Here is a 24,521-nt window from a genome sequence, read left to right as displayed (position 1 = left end):
AATTGCCAGGAGATGAGAAATTACTTGATTGGAAATATGAGACGTGTAACTGTTTTGGAAGCACATAACTAATAATAACCAAGTAAATAACAACTAAAACTGTCACCTATTTTCAAGTAACCCCTGCAACTGTGGAAGTATTGGGCAGCATGCACAATACTGAGATCCTGAGTTGGATAAAATGACTTAGAAGATGTATTACATACTTTGCATTTACAGAGTGAAAGAAATTTACCCCTTTTAAACTCCCACGTATTTAGAAAGTAAACTGAACACAATCTGGACTGAAATTATTGAACAATGACAGAAGTATACAGTGATGACGAGAGGTTATTGTACTGAAATGTATGTCAAATTTGCTATTTTTGAAGGGGGGGATGAACATTCTCAGGCAGAATTAACGCAGAAACCTGCAGCATGACCCCAACTTTAATGTATAAGCAGAGTTTTTTTCTGTCTGCTGCTGCTGCTGCTGCCTTTCAGTGTCCCTGCTGGGGCTTTTACTGTGGAGGTCTGGCGGTGGAGGCGCAGCGCTGTGCGCTCAGCGCGCACCGAGGCCGGGCCGCACCTCGGCAGTAACCCCCCCCGCTTCTCGGCTCCGGCTGGAGGAACATCCCGCACCGTCCAACATCTGGACATCTCGCAGCAGAGGTCAGAAAACAGCCGACTGAGAGGCAGGGAGAGAGCGCAGCGATGCTGGCCGTCTCTGAGATGACCAACGGGTGAGTGTCGAGCCTCCGGGAGAGATGTTTACCGGACAACTTAGGAAGTTGACAGGAGGAGAAACAAAAGCTCGGTACCGTTACACTTCACATGAGTGGGAAAAGAGTAGCTTTGTTTTCAGCTTAGTCTTGTTTTTTTGTTTTATTATTCTTTTGTCCAAAAGCTTGTTTAGCATTGACACAGAGAATGATGAGAGTGAAGAAAAGCGCTTCAGCTACATAAACAATTCATTTCATTGTACAGCTTCAGTCTCAACCTGGACTCAAACTAGCGCCCCCACTGAAGAGCTGACACGAGTTTTCACCGGCTCTTTAAGATATTACGATCATAGCTTATCTTTTAGACATCACCAATTATCAGAAACGTGTCATTTTGAGGACAGAGTTTAGTTTTTCTGTCTTGCTGGTGAGCCCACTGGCGTTTAAAAAGGGAACAGGGCCCTGAACGCATCCCTGAAAAGCCCCCTCACCCCCCAACACGCTTCAATCTTTGTCCATCCTCTTAAAAGTTAGACTTAGAGTTTAAAAACGTGATGCATGAACAGAGAACAGTGAAGCTTATATTGAGGTTATTTCTTCTGTAATATTTAAACAACACATGGCTATGATATCAGTCAACATAATTTTGATGTGTAAACGTATGTAGGCTTATTTATTGATTCATTCACTCTCCCAAAATGCCTCAAAAATGCTTCTTGTTTGTTCATTTTCTGTCTGCTGTAACCTATTCATTGTTGTTCTTGTGATGCACTCTCCTGTGTCTTTATGCACTTGTGTTTCGCTGTAGTCGTGATGTGTCTTTTTGTATCTGTTTCTGCTGGTATCAAATCTCAGAATGTTGATGTGCAGCTGATGTGTCTCATTGCAGTAGCATTTTCAGATCTTGGTCTGTGTTTCTTCATGATGTTTTTATGCATCACCTCTGAAATCATTTTCACACTCACAACCCAGCAAGTCTTTGGTTTATGTTCAAAATAAGACTATCTCTTGAGATCTCAACCCACAACATGTTTCAAAAAGCTTTAACGGGTCAATCCTTCTTCTCTTCTCTCTTAAGTTTGATTTGTGTTATTGTGGTTATTGATTCTCTTTGTGGTCATTTAGCCCTCTGGGGTTCCCCTTTGCACACATTTGTGGTTGTTTGTAGTGTTTGACTGTGGTCAGTTTATGCAGTATTGTCTTTACCTGGAAGATTTTTTCATGATAGTTTTCTGCCCTTTTGTATTTTTGTGTCACTGTGGTTCTTTTGGATCACTTTATGAATGTTTTATAACTTTGTCCGGTAGCATTGCATGTTGTAGTTGCTGCTGGTGTCTCTTTAGGTGGGTTTTATGTCTGTTTGTGCACATCCGGCCCTTTCAGAACGGTGTCCATGTGTGTTCTCGCTTTCGTGTTGTCAGATGATGGTTTGTGGCATCAACATTGACAACAGGCTTTGTGGGCAGCGCTGTTGTTGCATAATCCTCATTAAAGTCAGCCAGCAAGTTGAGACAGCTTGCTATGTATAGTGATGCAAGGGCCTCCTCTATTAGTCATTTATCTTAACTATGCATTTAGATAATGTTCTCTGTTTGGTTCTTTTTTCGTTTGCATAATAATCTTGAACGATAGAAATAGTTTTTCCCAGACAAATGCATGAAATGAGCACATTCACCAGTTAGACTGTGTTGGGAAAGGAATATTTCAAAAGGAGTGAGGATGATCCCCAAATCTTCTCATCAGCCTCCTCCCTGCTGAGGAATGTCCACATAAAGTCACTGGACAGTCGCTGCTTCTTTCCGAACCACTTCCTGACCTTCCAGTCCCTGGAGACTCCCTTTTAAAGCAGTATTTATTTTTCTCTTTTCCACGAGTGTGAACGCTGCAGTGTGGATTGTGGAGTAAATTATGGCCTGCGATGGATTTTGTATGTTTTATTTTTGTTTTTTTTTAAGCACACAATGGAGGAAAAAAAGCTGTGAATAAACGAGCTCTCTAAAAATGAGAAGATTGTTGCATTCCCGCTGCATTACATTTTCGTCTGATCCCACACTGTGTTGATACAGCTACAGCTTAAAAGAATGTCTCAGTCTCCAGTGTGGACTTGTCCTTGTTTGGAAGCAGTGAACCTGAGTGAAGTAGGATTTAACTGTGTGTGTTCTAACTGCATGCAGGTGGTATGAGGAGCTGTGGTTGGAGCTCACACACATACTGTGCATACTGTTCATACACTGAAGTGTATTTTAAAAGGAAAGGAAATCATTTGTATTTATTGGAGAATTTCAGTTGTCGAAATTGTATTTCTCATTTATTGTCTCATAATAGCATCAGCACAATCTCTGTCTTACGCAGAGATCTGAGTAAGGTCATCAGTTCATCACAATCACACAGACTCTCATTCACATCGACAGGAAATGAATGTGTTTGTGGGTAATAAACCAGCGCATGTGGCAAAAAAGACCCAGAAGAAGCCAGAGCACTGTAGACTGTGGAGCAGTGTGTGTGAAGGTAATTCATGCTGTGAGCATGCATCTTGGAATCAGAATAGTCATTAGCTGCTATTTCCTTGTTTAGAACGTTCACATGAACTGCCATCCCCAGTTATAGCTGCTATGAGAAAAGCAACAGTCTTCTTCACATTTTTTTTAAAAAAAGGGATGAAATGAAGGTCAGGGGGAACATTTCATTTCCACATATCAGGAGTGTCTCTGGGAGCTCCCTAAAACCTCCTATTTCCTACTGATAAGCATCTCAGTTACCCATGATTCCAAGTGCTGAAGGAGAAGGTGGGATGTGTGACCTATAATGCATCCAGCCACCAGGGGGCGATGGAGATGGTTTGTTTGGATGTTTGTGGAGCTGGTGCAGTGGAAAGCACTCTTTCCCTGCTGGGAGTGTTCGCAGTTCAAACAGACATGGTGCTCCTTGTGATGGACAGCTGACCTGTCCAGGATGAACCCGACCTTCACTCATAGTCAGCAGGGATCAGCTGAAACACCCCGAGTTCAGTGGCGTGATAGAAGACGACTGATTGGACGAATACCATCATGTATTTGTACCAGATTCTCAACATCTAGAGCTAGAATCCAAATACAAGGACTAAGTGCTGGTTGCCCTGGGAAAATGTATTGCAGTGAAGGGGCAGATGTCTTCTGTCTGCTCCTTTTCATTTCACGTGATAACACATGAAGATTAAGAGATGTGTAAATTAAATTGAATATGTATCATGAATGAAATGGAATAAATAAACATGAACATGAACATGAACATATCTGAGTGTTTGTCTGCGATGAGATGTAGTTAGAAGAGCTCAGCTGTGACCATGATGGATCATTCACACACTAAATAGAGCTTGGTTGTCTCAAGTGGCCTTTCACCCTCACAATGGATTCTGGAGAAAAAACACTTCTTTGGTTAAAATGGAAAAATGATTTTATTATCCATTTGTTCTTTTTGTCACTAACACTCCTTTAACTATCTGAAACACCATTCTTATAGATCTGATAGACACACACTGTAGTCACATAAGCACAATTGGACACACACACACGCGCACACACACACGAACCACCACAGCAAACAGGAAGTGATGTTGCGACGCAGATAACTTCAGCAGAAGTGACAGTGAAGGCAGTCACTCATAGTTCCTCCTCAGTTCAACACAACATCGGTAAGATGAATTTAATTCACATTAAGTAGCTTTAGCTGTAATTTTTGGAGCATTAGCAGCAGTGTCTTACTTTTCCATCTGTGATTTAAGGGCAGGCTGTAGTATCATGTTGTTAATTTAGTTGTGCATCTTTCTTGTACGCATTTCAGTATTTTGTCTTCACCGGCCAATTTTGTATCTATTTCTGGTGAAATTTATCCAGTAGGGAGTCAGCAATGCTTTGTTAGTGATAAAGTTTGGTGCTGTGTTGTGTTGTGTATACATCCTCCTGTGTGACTTAGTGATGACAAGGTTTATTTTTGTAGCAGATTTAAGGAAGAATAGTTGATGCAAAAATAGACAATTTTTTTCCTTTGAACCGCTTGAGGCAGAGTGAATGCTGTTTTCTTCTGCAGATTAGCTTTCCTCATGTCCATCACACACAAAGAATCTGAAATTATATCAAACAACTTCACTACAGATAAGCTGTGGCTGGAAGTGTTGTAACGCAACACTGCAAAAACTGCAATGCATTGAAGTAGATGGAAAAAAAATTGACAAATATTTTCAAAATGAGCAAATAACTTTCAGTTTATTCATCTCTGTTTTAAAGAGGCAAACTATTTTGAAAGTTTATGTACATAAAAAGTAGTCTTCCCTCCTTCAGCTTAGATATGCCGATGTAAACATGTTTCCAGTGGTGGAAGCTTTTCAGTTTACAGGAGAGCTGTAGTGCTGGTTCAGTCCACACGGTGGCAGTGTTCTCGTGCCTGAGAAGGACAGAGGCTTCAGGAAAGATTCAGCTAAAATTCAGAGGAGAGATGTGTGTGATGATGATGATGATAAGAAAGAGTCACAGTAAGTGTTTTAAACAAAAGCTGTTTGTGTGCAGCTTGAGCTCAAAGCTTTCAGTACCATTGTCTTTTTTTAATCTTCATTCTTAATAATTGTTATTCCTGTGTGCACGTGAGCTACATGACAATTTTCAATTGATTAAAAAAAACCATTTAGAGAAAGACTGAGTGAAGCAGGAGAAATTACAATGAAACTGATTCATCATGAAAGTTTTGACATACTCAGACATGTCAGCCGTCATGCTGCTGATGGTGTGTGTGTGTGTGTGTTGTGTGTGTGTGGTGGAATGCTGAACACGTCAAGGCAAGCTACTGAGGGTTCACACAGTTCACAGCATGTTCCTGTTTGCAGACATTAAGGAAATACATGATTTCTGCCAGCTTATTGCTCCTCCCTCAACCATCATGAACACATATCCTCTGTGTCTACATTGGTAGGTTTTAATGTCCATTTCATGATGATAAATTCAATATAATGAGATTTTTCTCAATGTTCAGTTGTATGTATTTTGTATATATATTGTTGTGTGTATATTGTGTAATGTATATTGTTTTTTTGTTTTTTTTTTGACTGGATGGAAGTCCTGCCAAACCTCCTCAGCTGGTCCGTTCTGTGATATTGATGATCTCAGCATGCTTTCGACTGGACAGAACTGGACTGAAAATGTGCACGTTTTTATGTTTTGTGTCTGTAAAAGAGGAGCGCTCGCTCCCACGTTACTCTGCAATGAATTATTCAGAGCTTGACATTTCAGCTTTTCTCAATAGTTTGTTGTTTCTGCTCAGAAAATAACTTGAATTTTAAACCAAGGGGTTTCTGACTGCATCAGACTTAAAAAAATGTGTCCCTGCTGATGACTTTGGAGTAGATTAGATTATACTTTGTTCATCGTCGAGGGAAATACGACTTGTAACTTTTCTTTTTCTTAGCAGAGGCGACGCAAACCATCAAATGAATTTTGAGGCATTGGTAAATGATACTTTTCTATAAGTCTGTAGACAAGTCCAGAAACAGTAAACATTAACATGAAATAAAGATTAGAAGTGACTGATTTTTCACTGTCAATCAGGCCCTGACCTCAGATACCCTGTTCGGTACACCATGATAAACCCGCCGTTGTGCTTTTTCTGTAGTGTCTAATTGTGAGAAGGAGAAAAAAGCCTCTTTTATCTTCAGCTGTATTTGTACTGTTTGTCCTAAAGAGCAGAATGAGTGAGAGAGAAGTGGGAGGCTATCGGGGGCAGAGACCAGAAGTCTGATGTGGTCTTCTGTCTCCCGCTCTACCTGCCGGGGGAGGAGGAGGAGGAGTCAGCAGTAGGTGCGCTGGCTGTGAGACCACACCTCCCTATCAGTCCTTCGTCAAGGGTGTGAAACCTGGAGGTGTGTTTGAAAGAGAGAGAGAGAGAGAGAGAGAGAAAGGGACTCATATTGGCATCGGACACACACATACACACACAGTTTCTTTGGATTATTTTCAATACTGTTCACATTGTGTTCACAGCAGACGAAGGCTAGGAAGGAAGGAAGGGAGAGGGGGAGAAAGAGTGGGAGAAGCAGAGTGGAGATGAACTCTCTGAGGCTGAAAGAGTTGTCAAACTCAGACTTGTATAGACGAAGGCAGGAGAGGCCGGACAGCTATGGGAGTCTGGGGAGGGACAGCTTCAGGTGAGTCTACCTGTGCAAAGCTTTTTATTCTATTCAGCTTTTTCTCCAGCTGGCATTAATACAGTGTTGGCTGAGCTGTTTTGTTTAAGATGTTTCTGTGTTTTTATAAAGTGTTGCTGATACTGTGCCTGACTGCTGAGAGGAATTATCAGTTTGCACCAAATATTTCAACGCTTTTATCCTAAATAATGTTTTACGAAAGAAACATTTTCAAAAATGTCGCTCACAAACGGTATGCCTTTTAATGCATCTTCCACAAGCTGTAACAATCTGCAAATAACTGTTAGAATCCAGTAAGATTTGATTCATCTATAAAGGAATTACTTCTCACCAGATTGGCCAGTCTTTCTCATTCCTGGCTTTCCACAGGCTGTTTTCGAAACTTCAGAAGTTTATCGATTTTTATTTTGTGTGTGTTTCCATTCTTTAAATATCCGTTTTCTTCACTTCTTAAAATGTTAATCTTTTCTTTTTATCTCTTCACAATAAGACGTGTTTTCATGTTGAGTTTGGGGCTCTGGAGTTGAGTCGACCTTGCTTCCTGGGAAGTGTATTGACTAGGATAGATAAGGTGAGATGTGTTGAAGTATTTGATGAGCAAACACTGCATCTCATGGCTGAATTCCTCTGAGCCGTGCGAGCAGCAGCTGCAGACATGTACAACATGTCCAGGCTTTTGAAATAATGATTTCACAACATTATAATGCCAATCAGTTTCAAATTGTCCTTTTTTTAAAACACATCTTTTTTTTTTCTATGTGTGTGCATGTGCATGCACGCACATATGCGTGTGTGTGTGTGTGAGATCCCAAAGTGGTTCGAGGAATGTAGCAATGCAAGGAATGTGGATGGAAAGAGGGAGCTCTCTCTTTGGAGGTGTCCTCCGGTCAAACCAGCGACACTTGGTTTCTTTATGGCTGAAGGCCGAGGTGAGCACAGTCTGCCGGTCAGCAAGATTCATCTTTGATGAAAGCAGGATGGATGATGTTATCAACCAGATTTTTCAGATAAAAGTGATAAAAAGATGGTGCAGATAACATTAGTTTCATTTTATTTGGTTTCAACAGACAGCTTCAGAACTTGGTGTGATGCAGCGAGGAAGGCTTTCAGCTACGTTTACTCGCACTCGTTTTGAAAAATATTTAGGATGCAGCTCACAGATGATGCTATTTAGATTTTTTGTCTTGATTTCATGGTTTGCTTTGTTGCTTTAAAGCCATAACACACTGGTTTAAGAGTGGCAGTTGTACACCGATAAGAAAGAACACACAGCATTGTACATAAATACCAATGTTATTTTGTGTTTTTCTTCTTCTGGACTCTTAAGTGGGCCTGGACCCCTGAAAGTACAGGTCAGAATGGCCTTCAGGACACAATGTGCAAAACAAAGGAAATGTTGGTCATGAATTATGTTTGCACAGTGACTGGATCGGTGTGTGACAGTCTGTTTTATACGCTTGCGTGTTTGCGTATGCTCTTGTTTGACTGCACACACACACTTGATGCACTGCCAAAGGAAAAAAAGCGTTTGCCCAAAGCAGCCCTCGACTCCGCGTTGCCATGGCTGCTGTTGACGCGGAGTGAGTGTGTGGGTGTGTGAACAGGGTGTGTTTGATTTGTTATCTGGCCTGTCGCTGCTTTTCTTGCAGCACCAGAGACAAGTCATTTGTCGGGGTCTAAAGATTTTAACCTTGTAAATGGCAGGAACAGAACCACCGAGATGACAGTGAGGCCACTTTGGACATTATCTGCATAAATATAATGACTCCGTTTGAATTTTATAATAAAACTACATCTGTCCTTTTTATATTCATCTAAATAGTCTTGAGGGTGGGAGCCAAGTGATGGTCTTTACACTGAATACTGTATTTCCTGCCTCTTGACATGAAGGACCTGACCTCTGACCCCTGCGGTTACTTTTCATGACCTCATAAGGAAGTCAGCATCCTATCTGTCGGTGAGAACTCGAGACATTTAGCTGACTGCGAGCAGTTGCTGTGTCCATTTTTAAGTTTGGACATTCACTCACATCTGTTCACTGTGTGTGTGTCTTTCAAGAGCCTAATGTAATCGTTATTTAATGTGGATTGCTTCTAATGAATTTGCCACCTTCTCGTTACCATATCCGGCACTTATAGGGGAATTTTTCAGTCTCCACATGAACAAAGCACACCTGATTCTTGCCGTTGAACTGCTGGTCAGTTCGCAGCGGCTGTAATCAGGAGGAGTGTTTCCTGTAAAGCACCCGCCCTCCATCCATTGTGCCCCAGTCACTCAGCGCTGGTTCCCAGTGGCTGAGATTCTCCGACAATGCATGTGACTTCCCTGCAGCGTTCTGTCTACTAACAGCTCCGGGGGCCTTTAACTGGTGCCTGGTGATATGCCGGGCTCATTATGTCATTCGTTTTAGTATCCAGGCTGATGATGGACCAGAAATAGCTCACATGCTCTCAATGGCTCTGACGTACTGGCGACTTCATCACTAACTTGGTATTTAGGGGTGTTGGTTAGAAAAACATTTAAAAATAATGTAATAGAAATTTATGTAAAATAATACTGAGACATTCATTTAAAGAATATTGCTGAAAAATATTAGTAAAGGACTTTGAATGGAATGTAAATTTGGGGAGCCCCTTTCACAGGAAGCAGAATTAGTTTCTACTATGTACACAAACTCTCTTTCACACATATACACTCACACACAGACACAAAACGGCAGCTGCCGGCACCTAGTTTGGAATTGAGGCTCCGCTGGGTGTCTATTTGTAGAGTGGAGCCATGTCGGAGACTGTTTTACTGAAGGACTGAGACACATTTCAGCTGCCGTGCCATGCTCACGCAGACTGGGAGCGCTGTGCTGTTCGCTCATTACAAGCCAGGGGATTTGTTGTCCATCGGTTACTTTAAGCAGCATAAACACAACGGCTGGAGCCTCAGACTTGTTTGTTCCACTGTTGCGTATTTTCAGATCTGGCCTGGTGTTGTTTTGATGGTTTTTGGCGGCGGTCATTAATTTGAGATTCTATTTGACTTTCAGTGCTTGAAAAGCTGAAATAAAGGCATTAGGCGATTTAAAGGAATTCCTTGACCTCAGCTGATATAGATGCTTGAAAGAGGATGAACAGGCATCAGTCATGTTATTATATTATAGAATTATATTTTAAACCTAAACTCACACTGACTTGGAAACAACGTGACTATTCTAAGAGACAAGACTCTATCACAGGTGGCAGTTTTTGAATGTCCTGCTTTTTAATTACCTGCACAACTTTAGAACTGCACCAGAATCAGTCGCTTCACTTCCACTGTTTTCCCAGACAGCATCGGCTGCATAGCTCACGTCGAGAGGTTCAGTTGCAGCCCAAGTGTGTTTGTCGAAACTTTCTTCTCCTCGGTTTTTTGTTGATTCACACTTGTCAAACAGATGTCGAGAAATAAACGGCCGTGGGTTCCTGTTTTTGTCGGTCTTATCTGCTTTGCTGGGCGATTTTCCAGATTTGTGCAATATTGAGCTGGAGCCTCGACGCGAGATGTACCAGAAAGCTGAGAGATCCAGCTGTTTTACACACACACACACACACACACACACACACACACACACACACACACACACCTGACACCACAGGGATATGTTTGCAACAGTAATCCAGAGCATTAGAGGACAACACCAAATGAAACGTGATCCATTTGTCTGCTGATGTGTGAGTGTGTGCATGTGCAGGTGACACAGTGACCTCTGTGTGGAGCGGCGCCAGGGTGGGCTCTTTAATTTCGGTAACCTGCCCAAGAATAGACAGGCGGGTGTGACAGGAGGGAAGGCTGACTCTGTCTCTGTGTGTGTGTGTATGTGTGAGAAAGAGTTGATGGAGGAATGAGAGAAAGGGGGAGTGTGTCCGTGAGAGAGGGTGTGTGTGTCTGAAAGAGGGAGAGTGCTCCCAAGTGCAGTGTGATCGGAGTTTCGCTCTGCCTCTCGCTGTGTGGATTCCAGCTCTCACAGCCTGCTGCCTCCTTGTTATTGGAAACTCGCACCAGACCACCGCCGAGGATTTCTCTATTGGAGAGTAAGGAGCTGTGATCGGAGCTTCTTTTGGGACATTAGGGTGATTCACGCAGCATGGAGATGAACGGCCGTGCCCTGCCACCATCGATACCTGAGGATGGCGAAGCCCCGGACCACATTTTTCACGGGGAGATGAACGGCTACCACCAGAGGCTTCACGGTGGGGATGCGGGAGAGGCTGAAGTCCCCGTGTCCAAATCCCAGAGGCGGAAAAGTGACGTCAAAGTCTATAAGGAGTTTTGTGATTTTTATGCTCGCTTGTAAGTAGAACAAAGAGGCAAAGTGGAAAGATATATGTGGACTAATGAAAACAGTTATTTGGAAAAACTCCCAAAAGCACAATATCTCACATAGAAGTCCAGCCTTAGTCTGTGAGTTGCCTGTGGCCAGAGAAATTCCTTCACCAAAGTGTTAAAAGATGTTTTTTTTCCTCAAGCCTGCATCCGTTCCAGCGGCACCGCACCTCCACATTCAGTTATCCTGCTGGAAGTCAGACGTCATGGAGGAGATTAAGAAGCAGTCTGGTTTTGAGCTAATTCCTGTTTTAGCTGTGTGTTTAAGAGCAAGATTGTCACTGAATCGCAGATAAAGATGAATATTTGGGGACTGATATGCAAGATAATCTGACATTGTAGGAGGAACAGCATGCAGGTTTATTTCAGGGATTTTTTTTTTCATTAGTATGTAAACTCCTGTTTTCTGGGGTTTTCCCTGTGAGTTTAACCTGCTGTTGGTGCCATGTTTGTGCTGGGTTAGCTATGAGCGCTGCAGGAGGCAGTGCACAGGAACGGCTATTTTTGCATTGAGGGGGGAGTTGTTATGCAAAGTAGAATATGCCAACTGGCATCCAAAGTATGTGTGCTTGAGAGACAGGAAGGCTAAATATACGTACTGTATTTTTGACTGATCTTGGTTCATCGTGGCCCGTTGCAGAGCATGGACGTAGAGGTCAACCACATTTCTGGTTCCTTTTTATGATTTATTACATACTGGAACAAAATGTGGAAATGAACACAATTTCTGATGAGTATTGGTTAAAACCACTGTTGGGTACATTGTAGAGACATCCTGTCCGGTGAAGAATAAGATTCATATCAAATCAGAACCATAAGAAATGTTTTGCACAGTGACTGAGCGCTCCCTCCAAACCAGACAGGTGTAAACACACATTTGAATGTGTGAACAGGCTCATTTCTGCAAGTCTGAATGTAATTTTAAAAAAAGAGGTTTAGGCTATAATTTTGAAACCTATTTTGAAGGTTCTCACACCTGTAAAGCCTGTTTCGTGGCTTCCCATGGTGTTGCCATAACAGAAGAAATAATCAGTTTGTGTGAATTGTTGGAGTCAGTGTGTGTGAGTGTGTGTAATGGGCTAGGAGAATCCTTGTCCCTGCAGAACGACCTGAATGTCTACACTGTTTCTGATGGCACTCAATATATAAACTCTGAGAATAATGCGGGGAACAGAAGAAATCCATAACACCGGTGATAATCTGCATCCTCTCCCTCTGCTGACAGCCAGACTCCTTTTTTAGTCACGAGCCGGCTTGATGGGGTTAACAGGGCAGTTGTTTACAGAGAAGAAATCTTTACCCTGCCCACTTGTGCCGTCTTTTTTTAAGAGTACGAGAGGGACATGAAACAAAATTGGCTGTCGGTGGGAGGCTGATGATGGATCGTGTCCCTCTGGCTCTCTACCAGCTTCCTACTTCAGTCTACAACTTTGCTAAAAGTGTTGATGAACAATGAAAAGGACTATGAGAACTGTGAGTTTCGTAAAGAAAACCTTTCTTTTTTTTTTTTTTTTATGTAGTCATATAACTGTGAAGGCCTGTCTTTGACGTTGGGTGCGAGAGGCAGATAGGAGGCTGGAAATGCCTGAGGGATGTATCACTTCCTCCCACAAATCCTCTGGACAGGGCAGGGCCCTCAGCCCGTTTGATATCAACCCAGAAAGAGTATATAGAGCAGTATGTATTTGATAAGCATGAGAGGAGTAGAGACATCTTGTTTCAATGTGATCATTTTAAAGGCATGCCGGATCCCATTTCCATGTCTCTGAGAATATTGGCGAAACAGATATGTGCTTAAGCAAAGAGAAAATCATGAACCGTTAAAGCTAAACAAAACAAATATGAGTATTTTTTTGTGCCTTTGAGTATTAGCTATTTTGTCAATCTCCCAAGTGGATCTAACAAAGTTAAAGTTAACCAATGGCATCACTCCATAAAAATCCTACTTGGTCATGTGTGTGTCTACATATGTTGCCCGGATACGCTGTGGTATTCTGACCTTTAACAAAAGCAGAGACACCGAGATTGTCACACTGTTCTCTCACCCTTGTTGTCCTCCCCTTTGTAAAATAGTTTACACACACTTCAACATTCATTTAACACCGTTTCAAGTTATTGCAGTTGTGAGTTTGGCTGCTTGGTTTACAACAAAGATAGTGTCCAAGTGTTTATCAGAGGCAGAGCGGAATCTGCCTCACATTGTGGGAGCGCTCGTCCATGACAGCCATTCATAAATAAGAGTAGTTGGCCTTGTACAGAGTTTTCTTGTGAGAATAAATTCCAATGACATTCTTTTGAGAATGGATTCAGGCTGGTTAGATACACACTGAATCAATTAGCCATCCATCAGCAGTATGATGGTATTAATGTGACTTGACTTTTCCATTATAGAGATTGTTTTAATTCATCATTGAGAGAAGAATATGTTTTGTAAAAAAAAAAAAAAAAAAAAAGGCTTTTGAAAAGCTTTTATCGTTCCCATTCCTGGCTTGAAGTTTTTACACGATTATTTTGTAATGTAAGGAAAACATTAGTTTGAGCCCAGCCCTGTTGGAGCATTAGTCATGTTTTGGAGTGAGATGCTAAAATAATGTTAAGTTGTGTTACAAAACGCCAACCTCGGCTTAACCCGTCTCCTCCATGCTGCTTCATCCAGTGCAGGCTCTCAGGGAGCCAGGACCGATTCCAGCCGACTGGATGAAAGCAGGGTTCCCCTGCACAGGCCTTCAGTTCAACACACACACACACACACACACACACACACACACACACACACACACACACACACACCTATTAATTTTCTGGACTGTGGGAGGAAACCATAAAAGACCCATGCACACCTTAAATGTACCTGGAAATAAGGCTGTGTGCGTGCGTGCGTGCGTGCGTGCGTGTGTTTTGACTGATAACCTATTGCATCATGTTATTCCAACAACAACACCTTTTCATTTCTTGGATTTTAACTCCCAGCTGTTTTTGCAACAGAGATGAAAGTTGATACCAGATTTTGAAATATCTGCGCTAATGTTTGGTTTATACAACACACTGTTAGAAAAAAAAACTGTGCATTTCGGTCCTCTTTCAACACTCTCAAAGTTTATTGTCTCAGTCGAACCGGAAACCACACCAAAGCCAAATTTAAAGATGAGGCAGGGGTCTGGGCAGAATTCATAGAGAAACAGAGGGAACATCAAGACGAAGACACAGACGGAGGGCTTAAATAGACACACCGGGAGGCAGAACTGATGAGACACAGCAGACAACAATCAGCGGTAATGAGGGGAGGACGAGGAGGCGGAGCAAAACACGCTGAACACAGGAAGGGAGAAAAAAAAGACAGGAGGCATGAGTGAATCCAAGATGTGAAGACAGGGGAAGGCACAAAAACATAATAAACATTTAAATGATAATAGTAAAAAGAGGAAAACCTGAAGGAAATATAAGGAAATTTGTTTTCAGTTGGTGAAATAAGTGTTTTTACTAAATTTTGAAATAATGTATTTGAAATTCATTGTCATGAAACAGTTGTTAAAACTAATTTTGACATAAATGTGACGAAAAAAACCTCATCCTATAACTCTGTTTATATGAATAATAAAAGCTTGCGTTTTGATCCTGATTGTTGCATTTTGTTTTCCCCCTCAGCAACATGGCCAACGCGCTGGCCAATGCCATGTGTGAGCGCTGCAAGAGCGGCTTTGCCCCAGCAGAGAAGATCGTCAACAGTAACGGCGAGCTTTACCACGAGCAGTGCTTCGTCTGCGCCCAGTGCTTCCAGCAGTTCCCGGAGGGGCTCTTCTACGAGGTAACACCTTGTCGTTGAATCATCTAAGTTGCATGGCTAAGTAACGTAGATCCATTTACACATTAAGGAAATAGTTGCTCTGAAATGATAAACAGCGTCATGGACACTTAAGTGCTGCTTTTCTTTTTATAGACACTTTAATAACAGTGTAGTGTAAGGCTGCTGTTAGTGCACATCTCAGTGAGTTTGTGCAGCTAAGGTAAATACTGAAGTGCTGTATTGGATTGTTAAAAGCTCTGTTCCAGTAAACAAACGTCTTTGCCTTGACACAAAGTCAAACAGTTGCTGCTTCTTGTGTCGGTCAGTTCATTAGGGAGTTCATTGTTGTATGTCTAATCAATACAAACATTAAGCCACTGGCTTCAAGGCCCGAGGCTGTGAGGCAGGATCAGCCATCAGCAAGACGCTCACATGTCTGTGCTTCTTACCTCCGTGCTCACTGCACGGTGATAGCTGTGACATTTTCATGAAGCGATCGGCGGGCCAAAGTCTAGCATGTCTGGTGTTTGACGAGCAGAGTCCAGCATGTTAATGAGTGTGGAGGGTTGACAGGTCGGCTGATCCTGCTCCACGTACGGATGAAACACACTAAGGTTAGGATTAATGGCAACTAGAGCGACAGCTGAAATCTGCTTTCTTTGTGTATCTTTATTGGAACTGCTTGGTGACTCAGTTAATGCTTTAAGAACCTCTCCTTTATTCAACAGAATTTCCAGATAAACCAACAAGTAAATATTGCCCATCCCAGTGCTCTGTAAGATGTGCTTATTTTGTAAAATTATTTTTATTTTGCCTTTGGCAAATACAATTTCGAATGAAAACTCTAAGATCAACAGCTGCAGCCTACTTTACTGAACAGCAAAAGAAATTGATAGGAACAAATTTGCAGTACATACATATGGAAAATAAAAAAAATATGATGAAGGTTACAATAATGACTGTCTTCCTTTAGGATAAACGATAGTGTGTATTTTTTATGGGCACATTAACTTGTATTTTGGTTGTCATGTTTTGAGTAGAACTGTTTTATTTTTCATGTAATATTTCTAAAGTGCAGGTATAAAATACTTAATATACATAATTGTGGAAATAGTTATATTGTATTGATGTAGACAGCTTATGTCTTTCTTATATAGGCGTTGCTATGGAAACACAGTGGTCCCGTGGCTGGACAATAACTGAATCATCACTGGCAGAGTGATATTCTACCTCATAGCTGCTTTATGAGCTGAATAATTATCACTAAGACTGAATCAACAGCACCCATCTGTCGGTCCTCTATAACGCTCTGGATTGCCAGTTTCAGCTGACTGTGAGTCAAGTCCGGGGACACGATGGACACGATGGACAGGTCACATGTCCCAGAAGCGGAAAGTGATGCTAGTATTTCAGAAAATACTCATTTGTATCAGGTGGCAGATTTGCATTTAAATAACTTCTCTGGGATCCCCACGGAGTTTTAATTTACCTTTGGCAACACCAACACATTGCTGTTACTATTTCTAATTTCGCCACATGCAGGAGTCTTTTTTTTTTTTGAGTGAAAGCCGGGAAGACGGTTTGTGTAAATATGTTGGAAGGAATCCTGTTTATCAGTGTTATTCCGATTAATATATTGCATACTAATGTATGTTTACCAGTGATGAATACCATGATTTTGTTGACAGTTCGAAGGGAGGAAGTACTGCGAACATGACTTCCAGATGCTTTTCGCTCCCTGCTGCCACCAGTGTGGTAAGTCCAGTGACAGTCACTTCTCCTTGCCTGCTCACACCTATTCAGGTCAATATTAGTGCTGATCCTGGACTTTGTGCCCTAGAAAGAATACATTATCTGTGCCACTGTTTGCTCATAGTATCAATGTCTTTATTTCTTCCAGGGGAGTTCATTATTGGCCGCGTGATCAAGGCGATGAACAACAGCTGGCATCCGGACTGCTTCTGCTGTGATATCTGCCAGGCCGTGCTGGCAGATGTTGGATTTGTTAAGAATGCTGGGAGGTTAGCAGCTCTGCAATTATTCATTCTCATTCCACAGCTGATATTTACTTCATGAGTCCTTGTCTCTGGAGAAAAAATATTTTCTTTCATGCTGCTTTTTCTTGAAGTTTTACTTTTTTAACTTCTGTATACATTACAGTTACAGGCAAACTACACTGTTGAAACTGAAGGGATGAAGTGTATGATCGCGGGTTTCTCCTCGTTTTCCTCAGGCACCTGTGTCGTCCGTGCCATAATAGAGAGAAAGCTCGGGGACTGGGCAAGTACATCTGCCAGAAGTGCCACGCCATTATCGATGAGCAGCCGCTGCTGTTCAAGAATGATCCCTACCACCCCGACCACTTCAACTGCAGCAACTGCGGGTAAACACGCACGCTCTGTCTCTTCATTCTCTGTATGCACAGAGGAAATAATGCAAGTTTTTAATAACCTGTAGATGAAGTCTGCTAAGACAGGTGTTATACAGTCATGGTTCTTGGTTTAGTTGCGCTTAAATTTTGTTCTATAAAATAAATCAAACAAATAATTTTACCATTTGTGCATGTTTAGTGTTCACATAATTATACATAACATAACATAACATAAAAATTATTCAAATAATTAGTATTAATTCTAAAACAGAAGCACCAGCCTGATTCAAAAATGAGAGGCCAAAAACTAGATAGTGCCCTCTGCAGGACAAAATATAGAACTGCATTTTAAGGGTACAGTGTCCCAACAACCACTTATTTATCAGTGTTTCATCTCCCATTACACAATACAGAATGAGAGTCACGTGCACAAGTGAGAACATCCCCACATACAAGTGGAGGCATATTGCATAACAAAAGAAAGGATAAGATCACATTTGTTTCTGTGGAAATATATCATGTTACGTGTCCATTTTCATTTAATTACACATGTCAGACTTCTAAATACATAGGCCGAATGGGTTTTCTCAAGTCATATCAGACCTGATAATATCCGATTATCTCTGCAGCAAGGAGCTGACAGCTGATGCCAGGGAGCTGAAGGGGGAGCTCTACTGTCTCCCCTGCCATGACAAGATGGGGGTCCCCATCTGCGGGGCCTGCAGGAGACCCATCGAGGGCCGCGTGGTCAACGCCATGGGAAAGCAGTGGCACGTGGAGGTCAGTCGTTAAACTACTTCTCTTTCTGCTGCTCTGTTTGCATTTACATTTTTTTGGTTTTTGTCATTTGGAAATTGACCATTGAGAGTTTGGCTCTTCAAATTGTTCAAACTGTCTCTGAGATTATGAACTTCAGCACTTTCTTAGAATTACACATAAAGGAAATTTAAAATAGTTACTTGCAAAGTTAATCATGTTTCACTTGCTTTTCTTGTTACTGCATTTGATTCCCTGAATGTGCCAGATCTTTCTGACATGTTTTTTCTTCACAGTTCTTGTACCTTTCTCCTGTCTGATCTACATTACCATTCCTCTTCTATCTGTCTGTCACTTTATTTTCTCTCTGGCATCACCTCCTTTTCCTCTTCCGTTCCGGTCTCCTCTCTCCCTCACATGTAGCACCACGTCTGCACTTTGTGCGAGCGCCCGTTTCAGGGCCACCCTTTTTATGAGCGAGGCGGTCGCGCCTATTGTGAGAGACACTTTGACATGGTATGGGCACGATGAGATCGGCTGATGTTGAGTGCTGCCGCTTCTCCCTGCCTGGCTACAGTGTCCGTGCAAGAGTTACACCTGCATTTAGATTACCATCTGACCATCAGTATCAGAATAAAATTTCAGGGGTATCCAATAGAAAAATGTGATACCTGAAGTGCAATTCTTGTTTATATTGAGATGATAAAAAAGAAAAAAAAAACTGGATGCTGACTATCCTGGTCTTCTCATGGTGTTCTTTGTGGATAAACATGCCCACTAGAGGTCACTGTTCTCCAACTTTCCTGCCCCTGTATGGCTTCAGGTCCAGGACATGTGCCTTGAATTTGGTCTGACCTGGTCATGCCTCTGCTGCTGTCTTTAACAATGCCAGGGTGTGACTTTGCAGTGACTCATGGTTGTGCAGACTAACCGACGTGTGCCCGGATTTTGGATTTGCTTGCAGCATTTTGTGTGTGCTAAGTGTGAGAAACCCTTCCTGGGACACCGTCACTACGAGCGTAAGGGCCTGGCCTACTGTGAAACGCACTACAACCAGGTAACGGTCGCAGCGCTGGGGAGGTTTATTGCAAACATACACGACATTTCAAACAAAAGCTGAAAGATGTGGCTCTGCCATTTCAGCAAAGAAATAACGAAAAGTGAAATTCACTAAAGTTGTATGAATGAGAAAAATTAAGTTTTCAAAAAAAAAATGAAGGGTTTATTTTAATAATCAGCACAAATTTCTTTCACAAGCTATAAGCATGCGTTTGTGGTTTTATACTGTATTATTAGTTATTCATTCAAACTCAGGACAACATTTTATCTCATTTGTGAGACATTTTTTTAATGTTCACTGTTGACAATACCAGATCTAGAAATGCTTGACGCGCCATCCATTGATATCATATTGTCTTGACTGGAGCATAACTTGACAGTGTCCCAGTACATCACGAGGTAAACAGTAAAAGACGCACAATTAACACACATTCCTACTTTCACCGACAGGCAATTTAGGTCAACCTATCATCCTCGAATGCCAGACACACCTAATGCTGTCTGTCTGTTGTGCAAATATCTTCCAGACCTGGATTTCTTGATGCACTTTGGTTGAAGAGAAAGAGCCGATATATCAGTGCTTTTCTAACTTCTTGTTTTTGTCTCCTGGTCCCACTCAGCTGTTTGGGGATGTCTGCTACCACTGCAATCGTGTCATTGAAGGAGATGGTGAGCGAACGCTTTTCGATGGATACATCCTGATCGCATTTGATGGGAATGATAACGTGTTATGCTGTCCCATGTTTCCAGTGGTGTCTGCCCTTAATAAGGCTTGGTGTGTCAACTGCTTTGCCTGCTCCACTTGTAACACCAAGCTGACCCTCAAGTAAGTACAGCAGCAGCTTTGAGAGACACACTAACAATACTCTCAATTCATGCTTGTTAACTTGAATTATATTCTTTCTGGTCTTTTTGCTTTGCCAAAAACTTGTTTCACAATTCTATAGCTGTAGCTTTTTGCTCCTGTTAACTGTTTTTTAAGTTTTCTTCCATTCTAATCTTCTCCTTTTTCTGTTCACTTGTTTTTCTTTGGGTTTGTCTTTCAAACTCTCTTCCCTTTCCTCATCTTTACTCCTGCTTCTCTTCCTCCTCTTTTCCCACTCTTGGCTACCTTTTCATCTTCTTCATCTCTTTGTCTTTTCCTCTCAAACTCCTCCTTCTCTCTCCCTCCCTCCCTCCCTGCCCGATCAGGGATAAGTTTGTGGAGGTGGATCTGAAGCCGGTGTGTAAGCACTGCTATGAACGCCTCCCAGACGACATGAAACGCCGGCTGGCCAAGCGCGAGCGAGACTCAAAAGACAAGAAGAAGAAATTATTGATACCCATGTGTCTGTGATCCTCTCTCTCTCCTTTTTTCTTCACTTCAGCTGTTTCCCCATTGGTCAGTTTCAAGCTTCCTTGCCTCTTGTTTCTGTTTCATTTGTGAATCAACAAATATCAAACGTCCTCATTTCTGCTTTAGTCCTCCGATCACCGACGTCCTTCAGCCCGGTGGCTGAGAGCAGGGATGTAGTCATCAAACAAAGCGAATACATGTTCAAGTGACCTTGCAGAAGAAAAGTTTCTGCACATGACCACTTCTCAGCAGGAAACGCTGCTCAGGATTTAGGCTGGAAGACTTTACTATGCAAACAGGAAAATCACATTAGTCACACGGTGAAGGGGAGGCTTTGTTTCTTGGGTCTCCCAGTCTGTCTGGGGTGAGGTGTAAAACCATAATCACTTCCGGCGGCTTTCTGGCCTCACTCAGGTCCCACTGGCCTCAACACGTGCGCTGGACCTGGCGGCAGTCATTAGCTTTGAGAGGAATGTCTCCCAGAAGCCACTGAGCTGAACATGACTGAGTATACTTGAAGGCATTCAATACAATACATTCAAAAGATATTTAAAGAGCTTTGCCAATGCCAAATGGCACTGCATACAGTTATGTCAGTAAAGGAATATGTACGCTAGATTGACATTCATTAGTGAAGAAATACATCTATTTGCTGGAAAGTTCATAAATTTACAGTTGATCAGTGAAAGTTGGACAACTGCATTTGAGCTCAAAGTTGTACAGACAGCTTCATTAAAAACTAATTCAGAAACAAACATGTAACCTTTTCAAAGGAGAAGATAAGCTCTGCCATACTACGTCAAGCAATGATGTTGAAATGAGCAGTCTGAGTTGTGGATGGAGTGATCAGTTATATAATTTGAACAATGGTTCAAAAACCTGCTGCCCAGGCCCTGACAATAACTCTTCATCTCTCTTTCACAGGAACAAGTTTGTGGAGTTTGACATGAAGCCGGTGTGTAAGAAGTGCTACGAGAAGTTCCCTCTGGAGCTCAAGAAGAGACTGAAGAAGCTGTCTGAGACGGTTGCGCGTAAATGAAAACACACATCTGTGCCGCTGGAAAGAGGGCAGGCACTCGATATGTGTGTGTTTTCAATGATTGATTATTATTTTAGTACAGTTTTCAGCACTCTTGTGTTTTCAGGTACAGTTTGAAAGCCTTGACTTCATGAACCTGAAATTCGCAGTATGTCTGACATGTCGCATCGCTTTAACCTGTCAAGTGCCTTTTGCCTTAAAATCTACAGCGTATTTTCACAGGCTTGCTTATTTCCCTGCAATGTATAAATATAAACACACAATGTCGGTCCTATATTTAATAAGAGTTTACTCACTTTCAGACACCAAAGATACATGGAAGTAAAGTTACCAAAGAGCTCAGTTGAGAGATTGATGCCACACAGTGTTTTGCCTTGTTTGACTGATGTTACTGCTGCATTTCTGGAACAATCATGTCAAGCCAAAGACATTGTAGCTTTAATGAACATGTGTATAATCTCATTTGTATCATTATATGTATTATTAATGACATATTTACTTTAAGAATGTTGAAAATACGTTAGTTTAGTTTGCTTTTTCAGTGCCACCCCAATTCTGTGCAAACTGGATTTTGTTGGTATTTAATCAGTAGTTATCCAAGTTTAGAAATTCGGTTCATAAAAATCCAAAAGAAAACAATATTTTTATGCTAAGTGAGTACTGGAAGGCAGCTGGATTACAGAAAAAAACCCCAAAACAAATTCACATGAACGCAGCTTCAGTTCTGCTCAGTTGATAAAATGTCTCCAACACACTGTCAACACATGCTGAACATACGGTAACAAGCATCACAGTGACAGGATTTATTACATGGCAACTGGTAACTGTGTGCGCGCGCGTGCGTGTGTGTTACAACACGACTGTTGTGGCATGTGCAAGAGACCGGATGTAACGTTAGCTGTTGGAACACTCGCCTGTGTTGTTGGTAATCCAGGGAAAGCGATCCTCTTATTAAGGAGGTGCACCGACTTCCTCCGAGGCTCAGACCTCACTGAGGATGAAAAGCCAACTGTTCTTTGTCCAAACATTTCATTTGAGTTTCTTTTCATAATTTTCCATGAAAGCTTAACAGAAATACACATTCCACTATTTTATGAACACGAAGTACATTCTACTACTATTGTGCTTCCATTGACAGCAGCCGCCATGGTTTTTCTCATGTCTAGTAAGAGTAAACCTGTTCGCTGAAGTAGGAACTTCAGTTGCACACTGCATGGACAAGCACTGCTCTGAAAACTAATTTGAACTCTGACATGTTTAAAAGGTTGTTTCCACACCCAAAGCGCGTACTCCAGATTTACTGTAAATGAAAAGTTACTTTCCTTCCTGTCAGTATGTTCACTCATCTAAATAAACACTTGTGCCAAAACTAACTGTGTGCATCTGGTCATGTTTATGGTCCTCTTCGAAAGTACAAAGTCGATTTAAGGTCCATAGATTCTCAAATGTAAGCAAATAAAACTTCATTTTATTGGTTTGCGTTTTAACAGCTGTCACCCGGCGTGAGACATCTTTCTGCCTTTTTTGGAAAAGGGACAAAATACATGTTTCAGGGCAGAGGAAAAATTTACTGAACACCAAAAATAGTAATGCATTGACATATGCCCGCCTGCTAAAATGAAAGAAAAAAAGAAACATTATGGTTGTTATGTGGTATACTGAAAATAAGACTATTTTTTGTGTATCTTCCATTATAATGTCCCATTTAAAATATGATATTTAGGGAGTTGAACATCTCAAATTAATGTATATTTGATATGTATGAAGTGGAATGACCTCAGTTCTTGAAAAATATAGATTTACAGATGAAAAACAAATGAATACATGAGATTTTAATAACTTGAGCTGTCCAGTGTGTGTATGTCCATTTACCTGTGTTAGCTCTGCGATGAACTTTTTAAACCTCTTCCTGAAGACCTCAGGGGTCTGGAGGTTTCTTTTTCATGTAATATATATTATAAATCATGTGTAGAAGTACATATTTTAAAAATAAAAATGTGGTTTGTTCACAGAAAAACATAGCAGGGTGGACAGACGCACAATCATTGAGTGTGCACTTTTAGTTTTTAGCTTTAACCTCTTGTCTAAAACACTTTTGGACCATGATTCAGGATTCAGTCATATTGGAAAATTATGTTTTCCCAGGGAAGGCATTATTTGTTAGTTTGTACTGTTTTTATATAAATTGTTATATCAGTAACAGTTTTGCTGCAGCGTCTGTAAATGTCAGAAGCCTCTGAAGTTACCCTTGTTATAGTGGTTTTTCAAAATAAATTTTATTTGAAGGTTGCAGTGTACATAAAAAAAATTAGTAATTATAGTTCACAATCTTAACTGCAACAGCAAAAAGTTTCACAATTACAATAAGACAAAGCAGAGATCATTAACAGTAATAACAGAGACAAAGGGAGGAAAAAAATGTGCGGCAGACTTTGTAGTGATATTTCGTGTGAGTGATGATTGTATTTGTGACATCTAATGTATTGAATACCTCTGGATGGATCTTGATCATTGACATACATGTCTTATTTGTGGTTAACTTAAAAGACTTAAAATAAAACCAGTCTCAGTCAGAAACAATTTCAGTAATGAAGTTGAGTTTTGAGATGTGCATTTACGGATATCAAATGTCCCTTATAGAAATTAACCATCATACATACATTTTTTACTCACTGAGTTCAAAAGAAGAAATAATGTTCTTCTCTTCAGTGTTGACTTTATGCGTTGTTTTGCACATCATGCGGCTCTCAAGGTCTTTTCAAAATGATACCACGATATGGGCAGCCACAAAACAAATGAACTACATTTTCAGATTCGTTTTTGCAGAAGGTAAATTTGTCAACGTTATCAAAGAATCTTAACCCCTGGTGGAGTGTATTTTGTTGAGAGACAGAGGTCCTGCCCCTGCGCGTCAAACCCCGATCTGCGACATCATTGGTTAAGGGCTCCGATT

The 24,521-nt window shown here is 41.3% G+C and overlaps 1 protein-coding gene across 5 annotated transcripts; it reads left to right on the top strand.

Annotated features, from left to right (window-relative positions):
• Positions 1–561: 561 nt before the first annotated feature.
• lims2 (LIM and senescent cell antigen-like domains 2) lies at positions 562–22,935 on the top strand. 5 transcript variants are annotated; one of them, XM_030111495.1, is made up of 10 exons: positions 562–722; positions 14,869–15,028; positions 16,696–16,762; positions 16,908–17,028; positions 17,241–17,390; positions 18,008–18,158; positions 19,099–19,191; positions 19,814–19,862; positions 19,944–20,019; positions 21,454–22,935. In XM_030111495.1, exons 1-10 carry the CDS (start codon positions 694–696, stop codon positions 21,566–21,568), a joined length of 1,011 nt encoding a protein of 336 aa, XP_029967355.1. In that variant the 5' UTR covers positions 562–693; the 3' UTR covers positions 21,569–22,935. The 5 variants fall into 5 exon arrangements, with proteins under 5 accessions (XP_029967355.1, XP_029967356.1, XP_029967354.1 ...); XM_030111496.1 differs by lacking the exon at positions 562–722 and adding an exon at positions 4,350–4,371; XM_030111494.1 differs by lacking the exon at positions 562–722 and adding an exon at positions 6,610–6,870.
• The last annotated feature ends 1,586 nt before the right edge of the window (positions 22,936–24,521 follow it).

This window comes from Salarias fasciatus, chromosome 16 (assembly GCF_902148845.1).
Source record: "Salarias fasciatus chromosome 16, fSalaFa1.1, whole genome shotgun sequence".
NCBI lineage: Eukaryota > Metazoa > Chordata > Actinopteri > Blenniiformes > Blenniidae > Salarias > Salarias fasciatus.
This window is presented reverse-complemented; position numbering and strand designations above follow the sequence as displayed.